The 12,617-nt window shown below is 36.8% G+C and overlaps 2 protein-coding genes across 2 annotated transcripts; one reads left to right on the top strand and one right to left on the bottom strand.

The window, feature by feature from the left end:
* Positions 1-2,175: 2,175 nt before the first annotated feature.
* Positions 2,176-3,150, bottom strand: LOC121242412. Its single transcript, XM_041140277.1, has one exon. It carries the CDS (start codon positions 3,148-3,150, stop codon positions 2,176-2,178), a length of 975 nt encoding a protein of 324 aa, XP_040996211.1.
* Positions 3,151-5,286: 2,136 nt separating this feature from the next.
* LOC121243497 (protein GET4) lies at positions 5,287-12,370 on the top strand. The gene is made up of 12 exons (XM_041141624.1): positions 5,287-5,537; positions 5,961-6,040; positions 6,189-6,267; positions 6,789-6,870; positions 7,124-7,274; positions 7,614-7,704; positions 8,893-8,976; positions 9,534-9,580; positions 10,392-10,520; positions 10,758-10,842; positions 11,016-11,096; positions 12,086-12,370. Exons 1-12 carry the CDS (start codon positions 5,490-5,492, stop codon positions 12,101-12,103), a joined length of 975 nt encoding a protein of 324 aa, XP_040997558.1. The 5' UTR covers positions 5,287-5,489; the 3' UTR covers positions 12,104-12,370.
* The last annotated feature ends 247 nt before the right edge of the window (positions 12,371-12,617 follow it).

Here is a 12,617-nt window from a genome sequence, read left to right as displayed (position 1 = left end):
CCACAAATAAAAAATGATACTATAGAAAGAATGCAGCTTACAAAGATTTCAGTGCTAAAAAAGCTATGGATAGCAGAGTTAATTCACAAAGAACAAAGAAACCCACAAATATCAGAGTTAATTCACAAATAACAAAGAAACCCTAGCTTACAAAGATTAGAGAAACCCACAAATGCAGCTTCGGAGGGTAGATAAAATGGGAGATCTAAAAAAAGATAGGGTTTTGAGTTAGCAAGAACAACAATGCAATATATAAAAAATCCAAATACATACAACCAAGAACAGATCTCAGATGAAAGCATATGGATTACTTTGAGTGTGTGTTGGATTTTTGCAAGAAAGAAGGATGGAGTCCAGCCATGGAAGATCCCAAAAATTAAATGTGACAGAGAAGCTAGGTGGCTAGCCATGGAGGATCCTGATTCTCACAAAGTCCAGCCATGGAGGAAGCTGAAACATAATGGAATGTGCGATAGAGAATGGGAAATCCAGCCATGGAGGAAACTGAGAGTGAGGGATATGAGGATTGGCTTTTCAGGATTGGCTTCGATACCTCTTTCTGACACCATAAACCCAAGGAATTTTCCCGATTGCACTCCAAAAGCACACTTGGTTGGGTTGAGTTTCATATGATATTGTTGCAAAACTTGGAAGGCCTCTCTGAAGTCTTTTATGTGCTGGGCAAACTCCATATTTTTTACCAGCAGATTGTCGACATATACTTCCATGTTCCTCCTGATCTAGTTCTTAAAACATTTTGTTTACTAACCTTTGATATGTTGCCCCAGCATTCTTCAAGCCAAAAAGCATCACCTTATAACAATACAGTCATCGGTCTGTTACGAAAGCGGTCTTCTCTTGGTCAGCTTTATTCATTCTGATTTGCTTGTATCCTGAATAGGCATCCATAAAACTTAACATTTTATGCCCTGTTGTTACATTTACTATCAGATCTATTCATGGGAGTGGAAAGCTGTTTTTCGAGCAAGCCTGGTTGAGATCCTTGAAATCCACGCACATTTGTCATTTTCAGTTGGATTTCTTCACCAATACCTCATTTGACAGCCATTCGGGATAGTGCGCTTCTCTGATGAACTCAGCTGCTAATAAGCTATCCACCTCCTATGCGATTGCTTCGAACTTTTTCGGTGCTAAAGTTTCTCTTCTTTTGTTTCACTGTGCGCGCCTTCGAGTTTATGCTCAATTTGTGTTCGATGATCTCCTTGCTTATTCCAAACATATCCTTATGACTCCATGCGAATACATCTTTATGGTCTAGGAGGAAGTCGGTCAATTGTTGCCTTTCCTCCCTCTTTAGCTTGGTTCCTATCTTCACATGACTCTCTGGGTGACCCGGTTCAAGAGTGATCAACTCCAGAGGTTCATCTGCTTCTCCTTACTTTAAGGCATCTTCATCTCTAGTTTCTAATTGAGTCATCAACACTTGGGGCGACGGTGAAAAGATCACACCCGCCTCCTCATCTACCTCTACAATACTTACTTCTCATTGTCCTTGCTTGAGTTCTCACACGTAACATTCTCTGACTAGGACTTGCTTGCTGCGTACTTTACCCACTCCAGACTTCGTTGGAAATTTTATTTTTAAGTGATATGTCGAGGTAATTGCCTTCAATGCATTTAGTGTGGGTCGCCCGATAATTGCATTGTATGCTGACCGAGTTTTCACTACTAAGAAATTAGTCATAGTAGTGGTGATATGGGATCCGTGCCTACAGATAATGGCAATGCAATGGATCCTATGGGTTGTATTGCGTCTTCGGTGAACCCCTTTAATGTAGTTGGTGTCGATCGCAATTGATCGGCACTAATTCCCATTTTGCTGAAGGCGTCCCAAAACAGGATATTTGTCGAGCTTCCATTATCAATTAGTATCCTTTTCGTAGTAAAGTTTGTCACCAGCATCGTTACTACCAATGCATCGTCTTGCGGGTATACAACCCATCGGCAATCCTCATCACCAAAAGATATTGTGGGATATACTTGTACTCAGGGTTGTTTGACAGGTCTTTCTATATTATAGACTTCTTCATACCTCACCTACCTTGAGTATGCTTTTCTCCCTGAAGAAGTTGGACCACCTTCAGCATATTCGCCGGCGATTGTATGTATTTCCCCTAAGGGTGGGTTTCTCCGATTCGTTTCTGCTCTCAGTCTTCAAACACGAGGTTCCTGTGGCCTCCTTCCTCCTTTTAGTGATTGCCGTCGCCTAGGGCTCTCACTTGTCCCTTTTTTGTGCTCGAGTTTTTGGTCGTTTGTTCGCCTTGCGGGGGTAGCATTCTGGGCGACCAGGCGCTCCAACTCGTCGTTATCTTTCATATCTTCAATTTTCTGCTTCAAATTATGGCAATCCTCGATTCTATGCCCTCTTGTTTTGTGATAGGTACAATACTTCTCGGTTTGTCGTCCGTTGTTGTCGTCCTGCCCTTCCTCTTTTGCCTTATCCTGGCTATGCGCACTGGAGTAGTGCACGTAATCGCTATAATGTCTTCTTAAATTATTATCGCGTCTCATTTCTTGCTGGTCCCTCCTCACCTTCTGACCTGCTTCTCGGTCTTTCTTCTGACTTCCTTTCAATTCTCGTTCGCTTTTTCTTTCAAATCGGGTAGTTAGGGCGATAAGTGTGTTTTCAGCATTAACGAAGTCATCAGCCCTGTCCATGAATTCTTGTAACGTGAAAGGGATCTTCCTAGCTAATTCGGCCATGAAAAGGCTCATCGGCCAAATACCTCCGAGTAATGCCGCCAGCATGATCTTCTCATCTTGATCATTGGCTGTCATATTTTCGTTATTAAAATGTGTCGAGTACGCCTTCAAACTTTCATCTTCTCTTTGTTTCACGGTTAACAAATACGCGATTGACCTCCTACACCTTCTACTTGCCATGAATTGGGTCAAGAATTGCCGGCCTAGTTCATCGAAGTTGTCTATGAATCCCAACTGTAATGCTCCAAACCAAGCTCTTGCTGATCCCTTTAAGGTCAAAGGGAAAGTCATACATGCAATTTCCCCTGAAAATCCGTGGAGCGTCATATGAGTTTTAAAAGTTTCAAGATGCTCCACAGGATCTTTGGAGCCATCATATAGATCTATCGAAGGAACCTTGAACTTTGGAGGCAAAGGTATTGCCATGATTTTTACAGAGAATGGTAGGTTTGTGCTAGACAACAACTGGTTGACCGAATAAGACGTTCTATTTTCTTGGTCATCTTCTTGTATTTGTTCATCAAGCTGCGTAGGTCGTGGTGCGGCTTTCTTGTCTCCTCGTCCTCATGATGGCTTTTACTGACACTTGCATTGTTTGCCTCCATCTCCACCCTGTCCACCTAACTGAGTGTCGCATCCTCTCCCGAAGGTTAGTTTCGTGCCTTGAGGATCTCGTTCTCCTTTCGTAGTGAGTCAACCTTCGTGGAAAGTTTATTAATTATCTCTTTCATTTCTACAAGTCTTTCTTCCATGTTTTGCGAAATTTCTCCTGATCTCTAGTTGCCTAAGACTGTGTGGTGGTGGGCATGTAAAAAACACGTTAATTGTGAGATATTAAAATCCCACAGATGGCGCCAACTGTAATGGACGTGTTTCACCGCCACCGCCTCACGATCACCTGCAACCACAGAGTAAGATGGCTTGGGGGGTTCGATGGAACGCCTCTGATGCCTAAGTTAGTGACCAAAAATAACTCTTTAATACCAATGAATTAGATGATCTTTACGCACCTGAGTTCTCCTCTTATATAGAACTTTTAAACCGTTTTGTTGTTAAATGATAATGAGCATATCTATTATTTAAATTCAAACTTGGAGATGAGGGTTTATCCCTTAATAAATTTGAATGATAATCGTTTTTATCTCTTGCCACCGTTAGATAGTTATCTAGTTGATATTGGTTGTGGGCTAAATCCTCTTTATATCGAGTTGGGCCTTAGGTTGTGAGGCACGAACTTGAGTGGGGACCAGACCCATGTGGGACTAGCTGGTTGGAATATCCTCTCCACATACATCTAAGAGATTTTCACCTCATCTTACATTTAAACATAGTCTTATGAGTGGGGTGAATGATAACCATCTTATAAGCGATGGAAGATTATTGAAGACAATAGAAATCCCACGATCAATGCAGAAGTGCCATTGCCGCCACCCAAGTTATGTGCTCTTTTGTTTTAAAATTTTTTTTACCCTTTCCTCCTTTTTAGGAGTTAAATAAAACAACTTTGCGATGCCATTTATCAAAATCAGATAAGAGTATGATGATAGCGTGATATATGAGATTATTCAACCTTTTATAAAGCATAATTCTTATAACTATTTGATTAAATAATCAAGATTTGTGTGGTAACTGTATTTAATACTTGTAATTTGATATCAAAATTTCATATTTTAATTGTAAAAATATGCATATTCAAGAAGCTAATTATAAAAATTTGAAATCCATAAAGCAATTTGAAAATGGGCAACAAACATACTGATTTTGAACCGAACATGACAGTAAGGAAGGAAGGAAACACGATTGCAGTCGCTAGATGCCACCAGGACCATCAAAATTCTAAAGATATTAGAAGTTTGGAGAATCAATCCATCCATAAGAGATATAACATCCATCCTCGAGACTTTTATCAATTAGAAAGTCTAAAAAATTATCATTATCAAAATCGACCGGCACACTGAGTGTATGATACCCATCAACCAGCTACTCCCATGTCTCCTTGAATTTCATAGTGACATTATGCATATATCCAACCACAAACTTGTAAAACTCTCCGTATTATAATACCCTATTTCAATAATTTTTTATTGGAAAACTAATTGAATGCGTGTCATATGACATATATATCAAAATGCCACATGTCAATCTTTACTTACACATGAGATTAATCCTTAATCAATTATCTCATCTAATCTTATCTTATATAATCATAACAAATTTTTTAAACTTCTACATAAAATATAATAAAGAATTTAATTTTTTTTAAATTTTAAAATAATAATAATATTATAATAATATTTTATTTAACTTTCAACAAAACATCTCATCTCATCTAAACTGTGTATCCAAACGAGGCATAACTCATGGCTTACTCACTCATATCACGTGACAATGCTCATGCTTTTATCTTCTAAAGAAAAGTTAACAAAAAGAAAGTTTTTTAATTATTAAATATTAATATTGTAAAATTGCATTCTCAATTTGCATAAAGTTAAAAAAAAAAAAAAAAAAATCTAGGCAATAAGTTTACAATTAATCTTAAAAAAGAAAAAAAAGGTCTCCATCGGTTCTGGCTAAAGCGTAGGTGTGGGCTGTGGCACGGGTCTAATGCGGAGGCCAGGCTTTGGAAGGGGAAGACTGAAGACCGTGCTAGAGTTAGACCCAAATCCTTTGATCACTCGCCTCCTTTGATCCAAATCTCACACCGATCTCTGCTACTGCCTCCATTACAAGAAACAAATAACGAAAGACAGAAGCGTACTGCCTCCATGTCGCGCGAGAGACCCAAGAGAGGCGTACTACCTCCGGCTCAAGAGGTACCTACTTCTACATCTATATCTGCTCTTGTTCTCTGTTTTGGTTGCCGGGAAGATAATGGAAGAAAAGAGAATCAAGAGAGCTCAAAATTTTGACTTTTTTTTTGTTCTCCACTATACAACTCGGTTGATTTATGGGCTTTCCTTCTTAACAATTTGGTTAGAGTCAAAAGCAGAATTATTTACAATCATTTTTTCTCTTTAGGCAAGTTTTGTATAAACCATTGGTCATTGTGTAGTTTCAATCTTTTAGATCAGTTAGAAAGAGTTGTCGGAAAACTCTGGGACTGCTAATCCTGTTCCACAAAGTAGTCTAACTTTTTTTGTTTTTTTTCCGGTTGACTCGACACGGGTTTCGCTTTGTTGGTAGAATCCGTTTCAATGAGTTTTGGTTATGTACCCTCTTCTTGTTCTTGTATGCAGAATATCGAGAAATTACAGAAAGTTGTAGAAGGGGGTGATTATTATGGAGCTCAACAAATGTACAAATCAATTAGTGCAAGGTATATGCATTATCTTACCAACCCCCAACCATATTTGACATAACGGTATAGGGACTCAATTTCTTATACTTGTCATAGAATTAAGTGAACTACTCGTGTTGTCAATTTGAGGTATGCATACTGAAGAAATGTGCATGACTTTTCACAGATATGTGTCCGCTCAGAGGTATTCTGAAGCATCGGATATTCTCCAATCCGGTGCATGCATCCAGTTGAAACATGGGCAGGTTATTCTCTTCCAAGTCCTTCATTCCTATGCTGTTCATGTATTTTCCCTGTTTTATGTGTCTTAAAGTAATCATCTCAGATACTGGCTGTGGGTTGCTTATATTACTATCAATTCTTGATGAAGATGAAATATAACTCTGTCAATAAAGATCTCCCACATTTATCCTATTGCCCAATATTCCTATCTTTGCATTGGCAATTAAACGTGCTACATTTTGTTTCTGCTTATGTATAAATCTTCCCCATTTTCAATGCAAAATTTTAAATATGTTGGATATGGAGTTGCAAAAGACTAGGCCTAACATTGGGATATATTAATTTTGAATCATACAGGATCGAAGTGCAATCTAATAGAAAGGTATGCCCATGGATTTCCCATTGGGCACATTTTTATGCATATGATACTACTTTTTAGATATGATGTACATGGAATTTCATTGAATGTGCATGATTTGTTAGAAAATTAGAGTTCTTTATATCTTTTGAATTAGTTTCATTGATACGCGGCAAAACGTTTCAGATTACTTGTGGGGCGGAGCTTGCTGTGTTGTTTGTGGAAACTCTTGTGAAAGGGAAAATTCCTTATGACGATGAAACTCTTGGTCAGTTGGCTTGTTCATTCCTTTAATATAATTTTTATGCTCATGAGCACTTTCTTGGTCAATTCTTACTTTTTTTATGATTCTTTTTGCTTGTTGTCTCTTCCTGGGCCAGCTGTGCTTTTCTGGCATTGACTGTTTCCTAATTGTGTAATAACTTGGGGAATTATGTAATTTAGCTGGGCTAGATTTTGTGGTTGTATTGATATTTTGATACATGTCTTTCTTTGTAATTATGACAAAATATCTATGTTAGATCGTGTCAGGAAAATATACAAGACGTTTCCTCAGATTCCTCTGCCACAACACTTACCAGATGACGATGAAATGCAGCAAATTTCTGAAGCTCTTGGGGCAGCAAAAACACGTGTAGAGGGCTGCTCATCATTCTTAAAAGCTGCAATAAAGTGAGACATTAGATCTTCTTGGTTACATTTATTTCACTTATTGGGTGCTTTTGGTGGATGTTAAGATGCCCTTTCTTCCCCCAAACCTCTTTCCTGGTGCAGTAATTTATGTGATTCGAAATTCAAATGTGTTAAGCTGCCAACATTCTGCTCTCTGGTGCTGTCTCTGGCAAAATCTATGCTAAAAGCATAATTGGAGAACCATATCTAGGATATATCTGAAAACCTATTCGTTTTCTACCCAACTTTTCATATTAGGATGGGGCTACTAATGCATCACTTCTGAGTGTCATTCACATGCCAATGCATTCCTAACATTCCAGATCTTTTGTTTTTCAGGTGGTCTGTGGAGTTTGGAGCACATAAGAATGGATCTCCTGAACTACATGTTATGCTAGCTGAATATATATATTCTGAATCTCCTGAAGTGGTAGGTTCGATGGCAGAAATCTTGGCTTCAAGAAGTATCTTGTTTTTGCTGCTCCTCTCTAATCTATAAGGCTTATTTTTTTACTTCTGTTTTTGGGGCGTCTAGCTCAGCCTTACATCTTATTGCTATCTTCTTTGATTAGACTCCATTGATATTTCTATATTTCCCTATTATTTGGTGAGGGGAAGTGCAAAGTTGTGAAAATTGACATGTTCTCAAGTTTGTATACCAAAAAAATAAAACCAAAGCGATAGCATCTATCTCAGCTGTTTGATACAATATAACTTATTAAAAGACAACAAAAAAAGAAAAAGAAAAAGAAAAAAGGGCTTCTAGAGGGAAGATGCGAAGCAAAATCATGAATGCCACATTCTAGCAGTTTTCTGGAGTTTGAAAGTGTGATACCCCATATGATAAGGATAAGGGTAGGTGGTGTATGAGATCCCACATTGCTTGGGAAGAAGAAGTTCTTGCTCTTTATAAGGTTCTAATGGGGCTCCAATTGTATCATTGACTAGTCCTTTTGGAGTAAAGACCATATGGTTTGGGCCTTCTATTGGGGCGTTACAAATGGTTTCAGAGCCTATCCCAACCAGAATATGGGACTTGAGCCATGCCACCTACAATGGACAAGCCCAATGAGGACGTCGGGAATTTAAGGGGGGTGATTGTAATACCCCATATGATAAGGATAATGGTAGGTAGTGTATGAGATCCCACATTGCTTGGAAATGAGAAGTTCTTGCTCTTTATAAGGTTCCATGGGGCTCCATTTCTATAATTGACTAGTCCTTTTGGAGTATAGGTCATCTGGTTTGGGCCTTCCATTGGGGCGTTACAGAAAGTTATGTTATCGATACTGAAATACAATAGTTTGCTCTTTGGAATGCTGTCTTGGACCCATGTACTTGTCACTTTTAGAACATATTTTATTTCTGTTAATTTCTTACCATTATTTTTATTTCTACATTTTTTGCTCTCAATTCTTTGGAAAATTGATAAAATGTTGTTATTTCCCTGGGCCTAACTTCTTCTTATTAAAAAAAAATCCATGGGCCTAACTGCGCTTTTGATTATTATTCATTCAGGTTATTGAAATGTCCTTTAGGTAGTCAAATTAAAACTGAGCATTTTAGTCTCTGGATCTTGGCCTTCATTTCAGTGTCTAATCACAATGCTTCCTTACAGGACATGGCTAGAGTATCATATCATTTTGTTAGAGGAAACAATCCAAAGAATTTTGCATCTATTCTAGTCAATTTCACAGAAAAGGTTAGCCTCCTTACTATATGTTTTCTTTTTCAAAAATATTATTACTAAGATGCTGAGGTACAAAAAGATTACATCATACAGTTTTTTCATGTTGAAACATAATGCTGCATAAAATACTACAAAAAAAAAAAAAAAGATGCTGAGGTACAAAAAGACTGCATCATACAGTTTTTTCATGTTGAAACATATTGCAGCATAAAATTTATACTGTTTGGTTTCTCTTTTTAAGTAACTTCACTGTAAAATGTAATAGCTTTAGATACCAGAAATCTTTTCCACCAGAATAGCAGCACAAATATACTAAATAATTGTAGAATCATTGAAAACCTGCATAAAATTATCCAAAGTTTCGAATTATTCACCAAAGAAACACATGCTGCAGCCAATATACAAATTTTGAAACACGATCCAAACCTAGCACAGCTTTTTATTTTTTTCATAATTGGATTTCTCGACCAAGTTACCTTCTGTATCAGATTTACCATAGTTTCTCCTTATTTTTTTTTTCTTTTCTCTGGATATTCTTTTACTCAATTAATTTAGTTCACACTCTGCAGTGTTATCCAGGTGAAGATGATTTAGCCATTGCACGAGCAACTTTAATGTAAGAACACTTGAGGACTAGATTCTTGTATGGTGATTACCATTATCATCAGTACTGTTTCTGAATTCCCAATCTGGATCATAGAACTTTCCTTTATCTATTATCTTAGCTACAACTACAACATTTGATGACTGGTTTATGCTTTCTTTTATTTCCAATCTGGAATTGTAGAATTTCTGGATATAGGAGTCAATTTGATTGTTTTATAATAAGTTGAGATGTTAGGTAGCAATATCCTCTTCCCAAATGATTAGGGGGAAAGAGAAAAAGGAAACAAACACTCAAAAAGGGGTAATAAAGCATGCGTCTTATACCTATTTTAACTTGCACGACAATGATTTCTGGCCTTTGCTGGTCCCTTTTCCCTGTTTATTGTATATTTATTTATTTTTAATTGTACATTATGGCATGTTTGGATACCAAGAATGTTTGCAAATATTTGAGAATTGTGAGAATCAGTTTGGGATTAGGTTTTAGGAAAGGAGAGAGAAAAGGTTGAATAAAAATATTTTCTAAAATAAGTATTGTATTGGAGTTTGTGAAAGTGGATAGATAAAGTTAAAAAGTTGTTTGAATATAATTTTTTAATACTATTTTTGGTTTGAAGTTTGTAAAAGTTGTATTGGTTTTTGTGTTTGAGTAATGATTAGATGAAAAGTTTAAAATTTGAAATAGATTTTTTTTTTTTTTTTGTGTTTGCGTGATGTTTGGGAATGAAGTTATGAGAAATTTTGGAAATTTTGTGCTTTGCAAAACATTCTTCTTTCCAAGGTTCAAAACTTAGTAAGCATTTTCGTCTTTTCCATGATAGGTATGTAGCTTCAGGCAATCTGAGAGATGCTAACTATCTCATGGATGAGATAAAGAAAGAAGTGGCATCTAAGCAGCTTGACTTTAACCAATCAGATTTGATCCAGTTCATCATATATCTTTTGCAAACGTAAGTTGTATTTTTTTTTTTTTTTTATGACCACAATTCTGTTTGTTTTCCTTTAATTGTATTCCAATCATCCCTACTCCAAACTTTACAAGTTTTTTTCCATGCAAGCATTAAGTGAAACATTGTTGCCCTACATTAGCCTTAGACATTATCATTTGTGAAGGTAGGTTGTGTCATTCTTGGAAGTGTTTAATTTATGAAGATCATTGGTTAATCTTGAAATTCTTTTCAATGCAGATTGCAGAGAGATGCTTTGCCTCTTTTTAATATGTTGAGAGCAAGTTACAAGACAAGTATTGAAAGGGAACCTGCCTTTAATGAGGTGTGCAATTTTTGTGATTGTTACCACTTTCTTCATTGCTTAAGAATGCTTCACCTACTGCCTATAGCAAAGTTGTACCAACTGCATTGAGCTAGTTGTATTTTGATTTGATTTTTTAATTACTTCTTTTGGCTTAAATTTTTGTTAAATCTAACATGAAGATTACTGTTTAGTTGCTAGATGAAATTGCAGAGAAATTCTATGGAGTGCGACGTAGAAATCCCCTACAAGGGGTGTTTGGTGATATTTTCAAGGTATTACTTCTTGCTTCATAGTGATTCTTTTTTGGTTAATTGGATTTTTCCCATCCTAGGATATAGGGACACTACAAGTCTGCAACGTCCTCCATAAATTACAGTTTTACTATCCTCACTTAAGAAAGATTTGCAGTTGCCCCCAGCCATTCCAATTGACAGGAAATGTAGCATCTTTATGATCATATGCTAAGCACGTGATGGTAGTTAATGTCAAAATGATATGTTTACACCACGACCAGAAGGTTATAAAAACTTAATGATTTTTCTTTAGTATTAGTCAGGACAAGAACCGAAGTGTGGCAGAAGCAGGACTAACCGTGAACTTAATACAAATTGAAGGGAAAAAAAAAGTAACCGGCAGGGAAATCCTTTATGAAATAGTAACTGTTCTCCTCCAGTGCGGCAGTTTGTAGTTGTTCCCCCTTTATGCCCATCTTCTTCACCTTCCTGATCCATTTGCTATCTCCACTTTAGTTTTTATTTTATTGAGTAACCGAAAAGTGGGAAATGTTTCTTACATTCAAATGCTTCAAGATGACCTGTGAAAAAGGGAAGCAATTTAATAGCCGGGAGGCAATCACAAACTGTTCTGAAACTTGGAGGTGGATTGCGAAATAGTTATTTCTTTCCTTTTACAGATGGTAGAAAAATTATAAAAGAAGGTTTGCTAGGCTGCCGCCCAGCATTGACCGCTGGGTGTGCCTCTTAGCACAAATTCATCTTCTTATTTTTTTTTTCAATTTTTTTATTCACATTTTTTTATTATTTTTAAACTTTTTAAAAATTTTTTTAAAAAAAATATCAATACACTAATAGTTACTTTCTTAACTATTAAGTAAAAAAAAAAATTAAAATATAGGAGGTGTCAAAGTAGCATTTTCCTTTTCAATAATGAAAAAAATAAGATTCTAAGCAGTAGCAAAAATCTTGCTTGAAATGTTGACATTTATTGACTTAACAAAAAAGTGTTGACATATACTGTGCAGATGATGGGAGGTGAATAGCAATGTGACACAAGTTCAGTCTCTCTCAACCTTTATGGATCCAGCAACCCTACACTTGCTGGCGCTTTCAAGAGGAGTTATTCATCTGTTTGGTGCTTCTTACCCATTTTCATATTGTGTTTCATGTTTCTTCTGATAATTCTAAGGTTATTTTCGTCAGTGACCGGAAAGACTTCCTCCACTCCTGAACCCAACTGTACCATTGCTCACTACACAAAAACCAATGTTCTGCTTTTCTTATGAAAATGATTATTTGATTGTATAACTTGTCTATTTTCCCATTGAGTAGCCTCACCAAACCTGGTATACTACATTAGCTTGATGTTCCCATAAACACCCAGCTTCTTTGCCTCCAGTGATGCTTGTGGTACCCTACAGTTCTGCAAAATGTACGTCTGTACAGTGAAATGTCGTTTTGTTTGTTTCATGGGACCACAGCATTTGATTTCCCTCTTCATACCATAGAATTGTTTTGGTAGCTGTTGTTTTGTGATGGCTTGAATGTTAGGTCGCC

The sequence above is a fragment of the Juglans microcarpa x Juglans regia genome, chromosome 8D (assembly GCF_004785595.1).
Source record: "Juglans microcarpa x Juglans regia isolate MS1-56 chromosome 8D, Jm3101_v1.0, whole genome shotgun sequence".
NCBI lineage: Eukaryota > Viridiplantae > Streptophyta > Magnoliopsida > Fagales > Juglandaceae > Juglans > Juglans microcarpa x Juglans regia.
This window is presented reverse-complemented; position numbering and strand designations above follow the sequence as displayed.